General features: G+C 41.0%; 1 protein-coding gene across 2 annotated transcripts in view; it reads left to right on the top strand.

The window, feature by feature from the left end:
* DNER (delta/notch like EGF repeat containing) overlaps positions 1-16430 on the top strand; it is a 357090-nt gene that overhangs the window by 228457 nt on the left and 112203 nt on the right. For both annotated transcript variants that reach the window (XM_055290869.2, XM_055290868.2), the window contains exon 7: positions 7180-7293. In XM_055290869.2, coding sequence (XP_055146844.1) covers positions 7180-7293 — 114 coding nt within the window. The remainder of the gene's footprint in view (positions 1-7179; positions 7294-16430) is intronic.

Raw genomic sequence — 16430 nt, 5'->3', positions numbered from 1 at the left:
TGGAGAAGCAAGATTGAAGTTCAGAAGAGGGCAGCATGATGCTCTACTGATCTCAGTTTGCCCTTTAGAACTGAAAGGAGGGGGTCCTTTAGCAGGACAGTTGCTCATTGCAGTGTTTCTCAAGTTAGATGTACAGACCGTGATGGCACCAAGGTGATTTTTGATGGCAGATATTTGAGATAACAATGTTTTTACTTTAATAGCTCTGCATTTATTTTAATGTGCATTAGGAAAACGAGCAGCTAGCACATTTTACCCAGGCCGTTATCAATATTATTGCTTAGGGAGAGGCTAAACCTAAGTTGAGAGATATAGTTGATTTTGGGACAAAAACTTTAAGCAAGTGGATTCACTCCTTCAACAAATAATTGTGCCAGGAAATGTTTAAGTTTGGAGGGTTCAGAGGTGAACAAGGCAGAGAAAGTCCTGATTCTCAGGGAGTTTATGTTCTCGGAAGGAAACCAATAAAGAAAATCATTGTAGGTAATGATAAGTACACTGTGAGGAGCACACAGGAGCCTGCGGGTTACAACAGGGGCCTCCAGGGATACAGCCGTGCTCCCATGGGTCACCTTCTGGGTGGTGAGGTAACAAGTATGTGTGTGTGTTTCAAGTAGAAATAAGAGCAAGGTTTTAGAATAAACGAGGGCAAAAAGCCTGAGGTCTGAGCAAATGACTTCTGAGCTTAGAGCTAACTAATGAAAGAGGGTGGGCACAGAAGGCTGCAGAGTCAGAGGAAACAGCCCTGCAGTGTGACCACAGGGTCCGGGGGTGAGTTTTCTGGCATCCCAGAATGTCCTTTGGGCACAGAGAAGACTATTTGAAATTATCTTTTGTATGTGTTCCCTTGTTAGAAGTAAACTTGAACACTATAATGATTCTCAAGCTCTGTTCAACATCCGAGTGGGTTCTGACTTAATCTTACCTTTCAACTTAAATTCATCAATCAAAAACCAATTACTCAGCTAAACATTTTAATTAGAATCATAAGTGTGATAGATTCTCTCACACACCACATTTTTTCTCCATCATCACACATTCTTTGCGTACCAATAGGCACAGATTAGCTTAAACCAGACACAAAGTGGCAGAACCATGGGCTTGATCTACGTCCTCATATCATCATCTCCATACTTGGCTCTATCTCTTCTTGCGGTTGGAAGACTCATACCGCTAATGGAAGAGCTTCATTATCCTAAGCTAACTGTGGTTCTTGACCCAAATGAATTGCAGTTGGCGCTCAGAGGACTGAGGTTGTTTCTGGGAGGGAGGTTTTTGGCTGTCTCAGGAGTCCTGGGCATCCAGGGTGATTCTCCTCATGTCAGTGAGATGAGCACACATAAGCCACCTCTCCCTATTATTGCCATCCAACAGGAAACTCCAAGCTCATACTCATCAATGGGCTTGATTTCAAAACCCACAGCCCCTGAGTCCCAGAGATATTATCGTTTAATTGTTCTGATTTTATTGGTAACTCCCACTAAAGTTGTAGCTGTTTTCCTTCACTCCTTAGTTGGATTTTGCACTTTTCTTTGTAGCTGTCTTAAAACATTTTCATGTCTCCCTACCTAGTTCTAGAGATGACTTTAAAGCTTTGATGCCCTTCTCTTAGGTCTTCCACTCTGTTGTGTAATTTATTTCTAAACCCTCCTATCTTTATTTCCTGATTTTACAGATGAAATTCCACTATACCTCCACTAGTCCTCTCCTTTCCACTCCCAAAAGTTTATTGCTAACTTTCTTGAGTAATTTCTCCATCTCAGGACAATTTTAAATCTGTGCCCCACTTCTCTTTGCAGGGCAGGACTGTAACTGCTTCTGTTGAATCTTGCATCCCTCTCATGATTCTTTCTGGTCCTGAGGCCACAGCATGAAAACAATACTAATGCCTGTAAGCAGGAGCTTGGCGAGATTCGGAATAGAGTGAGGCCTGGGTGGCTGCAGCACGGTGGTCAGTGGCAGGAGTGGGCCAAGATGAGGGCGCAGGGGCCACACCATGTGGTATCGTTTAGCCCCTGGGTAAAGTATTCGGGTTTTATTCCAAACCTTTTGGGAAGCCATTGGAGGGTTTTAAGTAAGGAGTAATAGTATATGAATTATATCTTAAAAAGATCTCTCTGGCTATTCGTATGTGGAGAATGGATTGAAAGAAAGCAAGTGTGGCAGTGAAGACGGGCTGGGCGACCATTGCTGGAGTCCTGGTGAGTGGCAGTGAGGTTTGGGACTAGACAATGTGAAAGGTATTATGTGGTTGTGACAATAACTTGGCAGGTGGTTCATGAATGCTTGTGGGGCTTAGAGGGAGTGCCACTAGCTAGAGGAAAGAAAGACAATTGCTGATACTTGCCTCCGTGGTTAGGTATAGACTTTTGTCATTTGGAAATCAAAATGAGGGAGTTTATCATTGTCGTGCATTTTTAGTCAAGTGTCAATGACATTCACACCTTTTCTGCACTCTCTTGTGCCTTTACATGGATTTTTCTCCATGTCTTGCCCACCTTCCAATTGGGAGCTATGGCATAGGTTTCCAGGGCTGAAATGCTCGTTGTGTGTGCATGCTAGAGCAAATTCTTCCATAACACACACAGAATGGCCACTGTGTATTACCTTTCATGTCTGTGCCATCGATACTATCAGTCTTGCTTGCATATCTTCTACAGGGTCCTCTGGGTTGCTGTCATTGCTTTAGTGGCAAAAGGAAATATTATTCACAGTTGGTATGGTTACTTTAGTCCCCAGAGAAGAGTTTGACTTTTAGCAGGATGGAAGAAAGAAAACCCAGGCCAAAACTTTAATGGTATTTTTCATTTAAATTTCTACCAGTCACCCATTTAGTTTTGACTCCTTGATTATGAGATCAAATAAAAAACCAAAAGACACAGGAAGGGTGATTCATGTAGATCTCAGGTATCCAGTTCAGAGTATTACATGTATATCAATACCAGTGATTTGTCCAACACCTTCAGTGAAGCCTCTGCTCTCTGAGATCTAAGGAGTGACTCGCTGGTATTTGAGAGTTTCTGAATCCAGCCACACGATGCTCCTGGCTCCTTGTCCTCTGCCTCTCCTCTCCCAGAACTGTCTTCACTTGGCTAGTAATGCAACTGTAATGCGAGTAATACATTTGATGATGGTTCTCTTGGGACTGCCAACTAGTAACTCCCTGGAGGCCAAGAGTAATGCCTGGTCCTCTTGGTGATTCTGGTGTGGACGATTGTCAGGTCTTGAGCTCCTGTCATCATGGTCCATACATCTAATTTGGGAAACACTGCACCGAGCAACTGTCCTGCCAAAGGGCCCCTCCCTTTCCAGGCAGACTGGGGTGGTTAGAGCATCAGGCTACCCTCATCGGCTTTGCAGATCCATAGCTGGTTATTGCCAGTAGCACTGGCCACCTGCAGCTGAGGATGCTCAGTGGTCCTGTAATCCCGTGATCTCAGCCCTGCCTCCCTGCTTCCTCCTACCCCTCAACCCATGCTCCTCCATTAGTGTTCTTCATCTCCAGTAACACTGAACCCACAGACATGTCAATATGCTCATACTTTACAGTTCTAGAGCATTACACATAATCTTTTTCTCCATAGTTCCATGTTTCCTGTGTTTTCAAAATCTTTACTATAAAGACTTTAAAGCTCAGGGAAATAAAGCAATGACAGTGTTGAATATGGACCACTGTTTCTCATTGGAGGGAACTATTGACATTTTGAGTGTGACAACTCTGTTATTAATATATTAGACCATCTCAAGTCCTGCAAGACCTCAGTATCTCTACCCACAAAATGCCAGTGAGGTCCCGAAGCTGTTATGACAATTAAAAATGTAAATTAGCCTCTTTGATTGAAATCTTACTGAACTTACATACAATATTGGGGCACTTAACAGCATTTAAGATTCACCCTCACTTATAATTTATTAGATCTATAAGAATTAAGTGCATGGGAAGATTTGTGCATTATCAGACAGTTGTGGTTCTTAAGAAAATTGTTATTATTAAATATAAATAAATATGTTTTAAAGTGTTTAATTAAATTTGTAAATGGAATGAAATATTAATTAAAGAGGCCATTAAAAGTGATCTTTAAAAAACTCTCCTTTTGCTAGAAATGCATACTGAAATGTTTACAGGTGAAATGAAATTTGATTTAAAATACCCTCATGGGGAACCTAGGAAAATACAAGGAGACTAGATGAAATTAAACAGACAAAATACTAATAATGGTTGGAGCTGGGTGATGGGTATGTGAGATTTATAACCTCGTCTCTCTATGTTTAAGTATGTTTTAAATCCTTAGATAAAAAGTAAAAAGGAAGTGATTGGTAAAATGTTATTGAAAGAACTTTGAAGTTCACAGAGTCCTGCATTCTTCTCTGTTTTCTGTCTGGTGGGGATGTACATCTCTCACATCTGAGACCGAATTGGCTGCTGGGTGTGGGTCATGGTTTTGTGTGATTCTGTGGTCGTAATTCTAACATCTTTCCAGGGACAGAATTCGTGATGCCATCCACATCCTTTAGGCCACACTGCCTCTAAGAAGCTACCACTTGTGATCGGTTATCTTTTTCATAAATGTACTATACTTTTGTAGCCATATTGTAGAATCTTTGAAGTCAGGGATTTGAAAAAATAATTCTTGGCACCTCCAGCCTAAGCATAACCAACCACACATAGGCTGTAAGTTATGGATGAATATTTATATTTATGGTTTTTTTTTTTTTTTTTTTTTTGAGATGAAGTCTCACTCTGTTGCCCAGGCTGGAGTACAGCAGTGCAATCTCGGCTCGCTGTAACCTCTGCCTCCTGGGTCCAAATGACTCTCGTGCCTCAGCCTCCCCTGTAGCTGGGATTTCAGGCATATGCCACCATACTTGGCTAATTTTTGTATTTTTAGTAGAGACGGGGTTTTGCCATGCTGGCCAGGCTGGTCTTGAACTCCTGGCCTCAAATAATCTGCCTGCTTCAACCTCCCAAAGTGCTGGGATTACAGGCATGAGCTACCACACCTAGCTGAATACTGATGGTTTTTATATCAAATTCTGTGTCTCTTTCTATGTGTTTTCTTAGCCATTATTTTCTGTTATTTTCCTTTCATACTAAATACCTGTTTGTTGATGATGGTGATGCATAGTGCCTTAAGTGTAACCTTAGGCATACTGTGTGAAAGGGCTTGGACACAGGGCTCTGACTCCCTGTATGACTGTGTGCAAATTACTTAACCTTCATAATCCTCGGTTTCCTCATTTGTTAAATGGGGTGATTCTTCATGGAATACCATGCAGCCATAAAAAGGAATGCGATCACGTCCTTTGTAGGGACATGGTTGGAGCTGGAAGCCATTATCCTCAGCAAAGTAACACAGGAACAGAAAACCAAAAACCACATGTTCTCACTTTTAAGTGGGAGCTGAATGATGAGAATACATGGACACATGGAGGAGAACAACACACACTGGGGCCTGTTGGGAGTGGGGGTTTGGGGAAGGAGAGCATCAGGAAGAACAGCTAAGGAATGCTGGGCTTAATACCTAGGTGATGGGATGATCTGTGCAGCAAACCACCATGGCACACGTTTGCCTATGTAACAAACCTGCACATCCTGCACAGGTACCCTGGAACTTAAAATAAAAGTTGACGTAAAAAAAATAGGGTGATTCTAATAACACTAACCTCATAAGGTTACATTAGTATGGATGAATTAGGTATTAATATGTGGATAAATTATTAATATTAATTAATGTATGAATAAAAATAAGTGATCTCTTGTAAGTTTTGGCTATTATTTTTAGCCAAAAAGTTATTTGCAGCATTCCTCTTAAAAACAATTCACTCTCCCTTATTTTGAATTTACAGCTTTTATTTAAACTGTTCTAGAATTTTGAAATAGCCTTTTTTCCTGGTGTTTGGAGTTTTAGTTCATGCGCTTGTCTTACTCCTCTTCTCATACCATGAATTAGCTAGAATCTCCTACACTGCTTGAATGCCTGTGAGTAGGATTGCAAATGAATGCCTCCACAGTCCCAATCTGTAATTTACAATCTATTTGGCAGGTAATTGAAGCTCAGGTGAATCATCTCTTTTCTAATATCACTAGATCTTTTTTTTTGTAAATCTCAGATTCAAGTGCTAATGGCAGTCTTTCAAAATTAATAATTCAGAAAGACAAGATTTTATGTAGTTAAAACTATCCTAGAAATAAAGTGTTACAGTATGATCATAATTGTGTGGAAAATATCTATGACTCACAATTTTTGATAGGAATTATCTCTACAGTATTGATGGTCCTGTCAAATAACATAACCAAGGGCACATTTTTTTCTTTTTCTGTTTAATGTCTTAAATTTTCCAAACTTTCTTTACCGTTTTCCACTTTATAATGAGAAATTTATTAGCATTTTATTTTTTAAACTTTTCTCTCCAGGGGCTTTGTTTTCAAAATTAATAAACAAAATTCTGGAATGTATTTAAAGCTTTTTGACTGCACAGGTGTTCCAATAGATTTACGTCCTTATTTCCTCACCACATGTGTGTAGTTATGTTACAATCCAACAACATTACCACGAGGGCCTTGCTTCATAGAGAATTTAGTTGGATTTGTGAATTAAATAAGTATTAATGAAAATATATTAATGTGCTTAGCATTCTGTGTGCCTCAATCTCTTTATCTTTAAAGTGGGGGGAGAGGTGACAGAATTAACACAGGTGGGTTATTCTAGCTCTAAAATATTATAAATTAAAACTGCTCATACCTAGACATTTTCCTAATGCTTTTAATATAGGTGTTGTGATGGCCTAGGGACTGTGGCCATTATCTCAGTTAGATCAAGCTGAACACTGTAAATTCCTGTTTCAGAAGGAAGCTATCAACGTGATATTCAGTCTCAGCTTCTGAAAGCTCTGACTGGTATTTCAAGATGAAACACAGACCTAATGCTGAAGAAATGTGGTCTTCTTGCAATAAAGATTTTTGCAGAGTAAATGATTTTTGAACTATGACTCTAAACCACTATGATTATTTCTAAACTACCATAGTTTGTAAAAATAAATGAGATCTAGGAGCAGCTTAGCTGAAGGCTGCCGCTGCCTTCATTGGGCAGGTACCAGTTGAATCCGTCAATTCCTAGAGTGGCTCATGGTGGGTCTGGAATAGCTTATTTTATAAAACGTACATGTTGTTTTATTCAGGTTATACTGGAGAGCTTTGCCAGTCCAAGATTGATTACTGCATCCTAGACCCATGCAGAAATGGAGCAACATGCATTTCCAGTCTCAATGGATTCACCTGCCAGTGTCCAGAAGGTAATTAGTATTTATTACTCCAGAAAGAACTTTTGTTTTTCATTTTAAATCATAAGCTAATTTGATCAGCCTTTTACTTTGTTTCTGCAAAACTCTATACAAGAGAACTTCCTGTTTTGTTTGATTTATAAAACAAACATAGAAGATAGTCCCCCTTTTTAGCTCTATGCTAGCATAGCTTAAAAATTATTTGAATATTAGACATAATCTAGGACTTTCTGTATTTTATTTATACATTGAAAATGAATAGCTATAATAAAATAGAATCCCTTTCTAATGGTGACAATTTACTTAAGATTTCTATTTTGTTTGGTTTTCAATATGAGTTTACATTTAAACATTCAACATAAAGTTCACCTGCTTCTGTTTTTAAATCAACTTCATAATGTCTTAGAAAATTCAAGTCACCTGAAAAACCACATCTTTAGGGCTACTTTTATTTTAAAAAGCAGTTTTACTGCTGGCATAGTTTTACTTGAAGAAGCAGGCAGATAATGACAGCTATCAAGCTGGTGTTCACGAAATTATTTTGTGATTTGAGGAAGTTTTGTTTCCATTTCTGCTTGCAGGGATGTTATGGAAGGGATTATTTTAAATTGTTAATTTTGTAAGAATAACATGACATTAGATTGTTTTTTAGAACCAGCATGTAAGCCTCTGATCCACAGAAGTAACATTGACAACTACATAGAGTCACATCCTCTGCAAAGATTAGATGTAGAGCCTGAGAGCCTAAGGAAGCATCTCTGCATTCACAATTACCTTAGACTACCTAAGGCTGAGAGGCAGGGGGAGGGCGATGGTCCAGGAGGGTGTTGGTAAGAGGCCACTGGCTTCCCAGATAACCTAAGTGCTTGGGTTCTCCAGGAGCTGCCCCTGTGATCGGCAGTACCTCATAATCGAATATTTCGGAGAAGTGAACATCAACTAAAGAAGGGCAGGTTCTTGTCTTCCTGCTCACTTGGGCAGAGCAGGGGCCAGGATGGGGGCCAGGGTGAGACGGCTGTGGCCCACCCAGCCATCCCTCTCTCTCTCTCTGTGTGCTGGTGATGAGTTAAATGTGTTTGGCAAGCCCTGCTCTTCACCCTCTCCTTGTCTTGCAATGCAGGCTCAGCTGCCTTAAACAAATGCGAAACCTTGGAAACCTTGCTGAAGGCTGATGACTGAGCAAGCAGCACCAGTCTTCACTCAACGTAGAGCACTTTGCAGTTCTTAAAGCTCTGTCACACCCTCGGTTAGTCAGTCGCCACCTAACTCTGATTGAAGGCCTTGCCGTTTAGTGTTTAGTCAAGGGCAGCCTGCAGGGTCGTCCTGGGACCAAATGGAATTTTTGTGAAAGTGCTTTAAGGACTCCAACATGCTTTCCTATTATTGCTGGGATTGTTGCCTGAAAGTTACCATCAGGCCTCTGGAAGTTCAGATGGGGGTAATTTGCACAAAATCACACTGATAATAAACAACGGCCCTTGAACTAAAAACTAGGAATGTTGCTTGCACTCGTACTACAATTTCCTAGTTGTTAATGATTTGCTGAGCACTTCATGTATACCAGGCACTGTGCTAGGAGCTAGGATATAATGCTAAGGAAGGCTGAGATGACCCCTCCCAATAGTGCACACACAGATAAGTATGTAATTACACGCAGGAATAGGTGCCTTGAAGATGAACAGAAGGGATCTGCCTGGGCTTGGAGAGCTGGGAGAGACTCCCATGTACAAAGACCCTAGGAGAGGAGAGCGAGGAGATGGCGCAGTTGAGGGCGTGACTGAGCTAAGAGGATGAGAAGAATCATGGTGACAGCAGGTGGAAGCAGGCAGGGCAAGGCTTGCAGGGCTGGATGAACCCCGCAAGGCCTTTCATCTTCATCCTAGAGGGGAGGGAGTCGGAGGGGGAGGTTTGAAGGCCAGTTCCACTATTACCAGCTTTGTCCCATGGGCATGTGATTTTATACCTCCCTGCATCTTGGTGTTTTTAATCTGTAAAATGGGGTGATGATTGTGTCTATGTCCTGGGATCAGTGTAAGGATTAAATGAGTTGAGACAGATAAAGTGCCTAGCACAGTGCCTGGCTAAGTGCTGAATTCATAGTAGCTATTTCATCACTATTGTTTTCATGATAATGATTACTATTAAACCATTGATAAGCAGGGAAATTTGAACTTTTCATTCTGGAACAATGTCAAACATAAATTAGAGAGAGGACAAGAGTGGGAATAAGGAGACAAGTTTGGGGACTGTTGTAGAAGTCCAAGAAATAGATGCTGGCTGCTAGGAATGGAAGGGTGGAATTTGAAAAAGAGAGAGGCAGATGGATTTGGAAGAACTTTGGAAAGAAAATGGAGGAGGCCTGAGAAGGAGCAAGGTGGTGGGAGGTGAGGGAGGGTGAGGCAGCGGGTCTGGGGCTTTGCAGTGGGTTGTGCTGTTCATGGAGACACAGAAAAATGAAGTGTTCTATGTTGGAACCCTTGTGAGAGACCCTTGTGATAGTCAAGTGGAGATGTCAGCTAGGCTGTGGCTCTACGAATCTGGAAGAAACCTGGTCTCATCTAAACACAGAGACATTGGCCTTTAGGTAGCAATTTAAATCCTGGATGCTGATCTAGGAACCCTTCTCCTCTATCCAGTGCACACCAGCCCCTCCGTGCTGCCTAGATAAAGCCTAGAGAAAATGCGAGGCTCTGGAATTGACAAGATGAAGATGAATTTTCCATTATGAAGACTTTTATTCAAAGGTTTATCTTCATTGAAGACTGAGCAGGAAAAGCAGGCTTTCATTAGAGTTTAGAAGAATTTGCTGGAATGTGTGGCAGCCTCTTAGCAGGAGCTCATACCTGGTGACTGGCATTTTTTAAGCTGCCTCTCCCACTGGCCTATCCTTACAGTGCTTGCTTTTGTGTGTTGGCAGTAACTCATATTTATAGAACACTTTGCACTTTAAAAAGAGCCTGTGTCACCCGGTGTGGTGGCTTATGCCTGTAATCCCGGCACTCTGGGAGGCCAGGGTGGGCGGATCACTGCAGGCCAGAAGTACAAGACCAGCCTGGCCAACATGGCGAAACCCTATCTCTAGTAAAAATATAAAATTTAGCCGGGTGTGGTGGCGTGCACCTGTAATCCCAGCTACTCGGGAGGCTAAGGCACAAGAACTGCTTCAACCCAGGAGGCAGAAGTTGCAGTGAGCCGAGACCGTGCCACTGTACTCCAGCCTGGGTGACAGAGCAAGGTCCTGTCTCAAAAAGAAAATAAAAAATTAAAAGATCCTGTGTCTCCAGGATGTTTCTCACATCAGAGATGCCGAGAGCAAGTCTGAGCAGAGCCTCAGATTCACAGAATGTCCTGGGGTTCAGAGCCAGCCCTGACCCTTGCCTGCGTCCTTTTCCATTTCTCCATTGTAGGTTTTTGTTGATTCTGTCTGCCCTGCTGCTCTGTGTTATTCTTTGAGGAAAGGAAATGTATTTTATTCATCTTGTTTCCCACACCTAATTCCAACACCTTTCCTATGGGTTGTGTTTTATGTTAGCAGGAGGGATTAATATTTGGTAAATAATTTAATAATAGAAGTCAACACTTAGATATCACTCACTATGTCTACTAACTAATTTGACTCTCACAACAATGAGAATCAAATTAGTATTGTGTGCTAGGAAGCACACACTGTTAATATTTCCATTTAACAGATTAGAAAACTGAAGCACAAGAGGATCAATAACTTGCCTGAGGTCACATAGCCAGAAATGGAAACTCAACGCAGAAATTGGCTCTAGTGCTCCCAACTACTGTCCTATACCATCTCTGAATATATTCTTTAAAAGAAATCCCATTATATATTTTTTTATTTATTATTTATTTTTTATTATTATACTTTAGGTTTTAGGGTACAGGTGCACAATGTGCAGGTTTGTTACATATGTATCCATGTGCCATGTATATTTTTAAAGATTATCTTTGTAACCATAATCATAAGTAAAATGCATGCAAAGAAAACTTCTAAATGTCTCTGCTGTTTACTTTCTTAAATCTGGAAAAAGTGAGAAGTTATTATTTTTGGTAAGCAAGTGAAATCCTTTTATAACAATTCCTCCCAGACTGGAAAGCTGTTAAAACTGGGTTTTCCCTCTAGATAGAGCTCTCAACAGTACACATCCGCATCCTTTCTCTTCTCCCCCCTTTTCATCTCCATCTTGTTTCCTTCAAGGACCTTTTTCCATCTGACCTGGGTAGGCCCGTAGAGATTGAACATCCTTCCTGGGTACTGTCTCTGTGACTCCTGCTCCTTCCCAAAGTTCCAAATTGGGCAGCCCGAGAGGCAGCTGCAGTCACCTTCATAGCTGTGCTCCTTCGGGACACGTCTGCCCTTCTACACTGAGATTTTTATCCGTCATCAATGGGTTCCGTATTTCTCCTGAATTTCTACTTAGCTCTTACTAGGTTCATATTGGGAAAGTGTAGCTTCAGATTCTTGTTACGGCGGGGATGATAAGAAATAAAAGTGAAACATCATGAATGTTTTCTAATATCCACCTAATTGAATGATAACAGCAACGATAGAGATAAGCACTTAGAATCTGGCATTATTGCTTAATAATTTATTGTCTTCGTATTTGGTTTAGAACTTTGAAATCCTTAAGTTTTAAACTGAATGCATTTTAATTCTGAAGATGTCTAATTATATATACTTAGGATTACTGCATATTGGTATTTAAATATGCATATTTCAATATATGAATGTCTTTAGATACATGTATAAATACAGTCTGAATACTACTCTCTAGCCACTATCAGTATCTTAATTCCATCTCCCCTCCGCTGGGTATTTGAAGTAGAATACCCATAAATTAATAAAGAATAAAAAGACATCAATAGTGATGAAAGCCTCTAGCAATAAAGGACATCCATTGGCTCTGCAGCATGACCATCCCCTTCTGGAGAGCACACCTGGTCAAACGGAACCACCTTCCTGGCACCTACCTATTATGGAAGGCGTATGGCGATCAGAGACCAAAGTGAGAACATGGGGCTTTATGCACTATTTTGAAAACATATCATTTTATCCAATGCATTTTAAAAACATTAAAGGTATTTTCTCATACTATTCCTGTGGATAGGATTATGGAATACATAGATTTTATATGAACTGCTCTTACACGGTAATTACAAAGTCAAGTATTACAACCAGAGAGAGGACTTGCATCTTCCAGTCCTATAGCTATTAGAATGCAATGTTGGATTTTGCTATCAGACATCAAAGATCTTATAATCTGGAAACTCTCATAGCCAATGATGGAGAGTTGGTGTCTTTCTCTGGCCTGGAGGTCAGTAGATTTGAGTCTAGGCCCTGTGACGAGGCAGTAGAGTGGAGTGGTTATGCATGTGGTTTGGGGTCACACTGCTTAGGTTTGAAATCCGGACCTACCTCTTTTGACAAGGTCTTGGCTTCTTTGAGGCTCATTTTTTAATTTATAAAATGGAGTAACACTAGTATACATGTTTAAAGTTAGTGTGAAGGATGGAGAAAGCCCTTAGCACTGTGCTTTGCAAATAGTAGGTGCTGAGTAAATGTTAGCTATTATGATGATTGTTATTAATTAGTCATCTAACCTTGGGTAAGTCACATAATTTTATCTCTTCCACCCTTAGTTTCCTTCGGTAAAAAGGATGAAGGTTGACTACTACCTTTAAGGGACCCTATCCTTTAAAGTCTTTAATTCAAATATATCAGTTTAAAAGCTACTTGCTGAGTCAATAAATCCATCATGTTTCAAGTCATGCTTATATAGAAGAGCTTCATAACCTCTAAGTGACTCTAGGGAATGCCTGGGGTCTAAATCTTTATGTTGGCCCAAAGGTCCTGTAGGTTAAATTCCACTGCAACAAGCTCCAAGCATTTACAAAACAATTTTTTTTTTTCATTTTATAGCCTTGGGTAACCTAGCTATATAAATCCTTTTGTTGAACTCAAATTTCAGTGGTAATGCTTTTCATCTTAAAGGGATTTGCAGGCAATAGCAACACATGTCATAAAAGTTATCTCTCAGATAATGTGTATTGTTCAAAAGCTGGGCATGTTACCCAGTCAGGATTTAAGAGTGATATAGTTTTGGGATTTAGTTTTTTGTTTTTTTTTTTCCAGCATTCTAACATGTCTGATCTTGGTGAAAGCACTCTCTTAGGACCATATGAAACTGCATGTATTTACATAAGAAACGTGCAACATACCCTCATAAAATTAACAGTCCTGAATAAAATGCTGTTCTTGTTCTTTCAAAATTCGGCATTATCCCTAAATCACCACTTCATTTAGGAATCATAGCAGCTGAGATCCTTGGAGTAGTATATAGTTTCACCTTTTAGAATCAAAGCAGGGTATTAAGATTTATTAAGTGTGAGTAAAATTTTATCTTATTTTATTTTTGAAACGACATTTTGCTCTTGTTGCCCAGGCTGGAGTCCAATGGCACAATCTTGGCTCACTGTAACCTCCACTTCCCAGATTCAAGTGATTCTCCTGCTTCAGCCTCCCGAGTAGCTGGCATTACAGGTGCCCATCACCATGCCCAGCTAATTTTTGTATTTTTAGTAGAAACGGGGTTTCACCATGTTGGCCAGGCTGGTCTTGAACTCCTGACCTGAGGTGATCTGCCCGCCTCGGCCTCCCGAAGTATGGGCATTACAGGCGTGAGCCACTGCGCCGGTCCAAAATTTTATTTTTTTGTTTGGCACACAACTCATTAATTTTGCTTTACAACTGAATTATTATTATTATTATTATTTGCATAGCAGTTTATCTGAGACTGTTTAAATAAAAATGCAGCAAGGAATTTTAGTTGCCTGCTTTTTTTCATTAGCACTGGGGAAAATGGCTGCACTTTCAGTGAATGACCAGGACCCTCTTTCCACATTAGCTTTCTTTCCCTTTTGAAAATGGTTCTGACGCCCACTTTGGTGCTGACAGAGGGCAGTCAGAAGTTACAGTTTGATGAATGAATGAATGAATGAATACTTAAATGATACCTTCATGGTTTTCTTCTAAAAAAGAGATGGGATATACCTAAGGGATAAACATAAATTCTGATTTCTAAAGGTGTGTGTCCAGATCTGCACGTGACAATTATTTAGCATTCTTACAACATTTTAGTTTTAAAACTCCAGGCATAGGTCTTGAACTTCAGCGATGGTTTCTTTCTTATGCCTCACAGTAATAACAACAGCATCGGCAGTACCTATAACAGTGCTGATGCTGTCTGCCATTTGTTGAGTGCCTCCTATGTGTTAAGCACTATGCTTGGCACTTTGACATTATTATTATTATTACTTGAGATGGAGTCTCAGTCTGTCTACCCAGACTGGAGTGCAGTGGTGCGATCTCGGCTCACTGCAACCTCTGCCTCCCGGGTTCAAGCAATTCTCCTGCCTCAGCTTCCTGAGTAGATGGAATTACAGGCACCCACCACCATGCCCATCTACTGTTTGTATTTTTAGTAGAGACGGGATTTCGCCATGTTGGCCAAGCTGGTCTCGAACTCTTGACCTCAGGTGACCTGCCCGCCTCAGCCTGCCAAAGTGCTGGGATTACAGGCGTGAGCCACCATGCCCGGCCAGCACTTTGAGATGATTATTCAGCATAACTTAGCAGTTAACAGCTGAGGCTCAAGTAGACTTTGCTGAGTTTGAACCTGTTTGATTACTTACTGCCTGGTGACCTTGAACAATTTACTTAAATTCTCAATGCCTCATTTTCCCCATCTATCGAGTGAGGGTAGTATTAGTGCCTACCTAACGGGGTCATTATAAGGATTAACGGAGTGGTGAATATGCAGTGCTTAGACCAGTACTTTGCAGAGAATAAGTAATTAATAAATGCCACCATTTTATCTGCACAACAGCTGTACAAGATAGGTATTATTATGCCATTTGACAGATAATTCCTGAGATTCTAAACATGTTTGTTTGATCCTGAAGTTCATGTTCTTTCTGCTGCACCAATTCCTCCCTGATCCAGTTTTACTTCACGTGGTAGCTATTTGGATGTACACCCGCTGTCCCTCATGGGGCCCCGGGCTCGTTGAGGACAGGAATGCTAAACATTTCTGTATCCCTTAAAGCATCTGGCATGTAGAAACATACGAGATATTTGTTGAATGAATGAATGAGTAAATATCTCAAAACCATTCTGACAATAACATTTTATATGTGAGGAAACTCCCCATATCACAAAGATGCATTAACCAATGTTCATTGAAGTAAATGTGCGAATCTCACTGGCTAGACTCATTGCAAACTCATGATGCCCGCAGGGCGCAGGAGCTCTCATCTCATCTGGTTGCTTCCAGTGGCCATTTTAGGGGTGGTGTAGGGGTCATCCAGAGACTCCGGGAGAGTTCATATTCAGAATTGGAGGTCCCTTCTTTGGCTGTCTCCCTGCCCAGAACCTTCCCTCACTCCTCGTGGTGTGCCTTCTCCAGGCTCCTTCTGTAACTACCCAGTGGGTTCACCTTGCCCGCTGCCTAGGCAGAGCTGATGTGGGAATTGCAATGGAGAAACAGTAATTCATGCAGAGTTGGCTGTGCGGGAGACAGGAGTTTCATTATTACTCAATTCAGTATCCCTGATATTTCGGGGATCAGAGTTTTTAAAGATAATTTGGCGGGTAGGGGCTTGGGAAGTGGGGAGTGCTGATTGGCCAGGTTGGAGATGGAATCACAGGGGGTCAAAGTGAGTTTTTCTTGCTGTCTTCTGCTCCTGGGTGGGATGGCAGAACTGGTTGAGCCAGATTACCTGTCTGGGTGGTGTCAGCTGATCCATCGAGTGTAGGGGCTGCAGAATATCTCAAGCACTGATGTTAGGTTTTACAATGGTGATGTTATCCCCAAGAACAACTTGGGGAGGTTCAGACTCTTGGAACCAGAGGCTGCATGACCCCCTAAACTGTAATTTCTAATCTTGTAGCTAATTTGTTAATCCTGCAAAGGCAGACTGGTTCCCTAAGCAAGAAAGGGGTCTTTTTGGGAAAGGGCTGTTAGCAATTTTATTTCAGAGTCAAACCATGAACTGAATTCCTTCCTATAGCTTGGCCTACGCCCAGGAATGAACAAGGATAGCTTAAAGGTTAGAAGCAAGGTGGAGTTGGTTAGATCTGA

This window comes from Symphalangus syndactylus, chromosome 8 (assembly GCF_028878055.3).
Source record: "Symphalangus syndactylus isolate Jambi chromosome 8, NHGRI_mSymSyn1-v2.1_pri, whole genome shotgun sequence".
NCBI lineage: Eukaryota > Metazoa > Chordata > Mammalia > Primates > Hylobatidae > Symphalangus > Symphalangus syndactylus.
The sequence above is the reverse complement of the archived record's forward strand: the minus strand, read 5'-3'. Positions and strand labels throughout refer to the sequence as shown.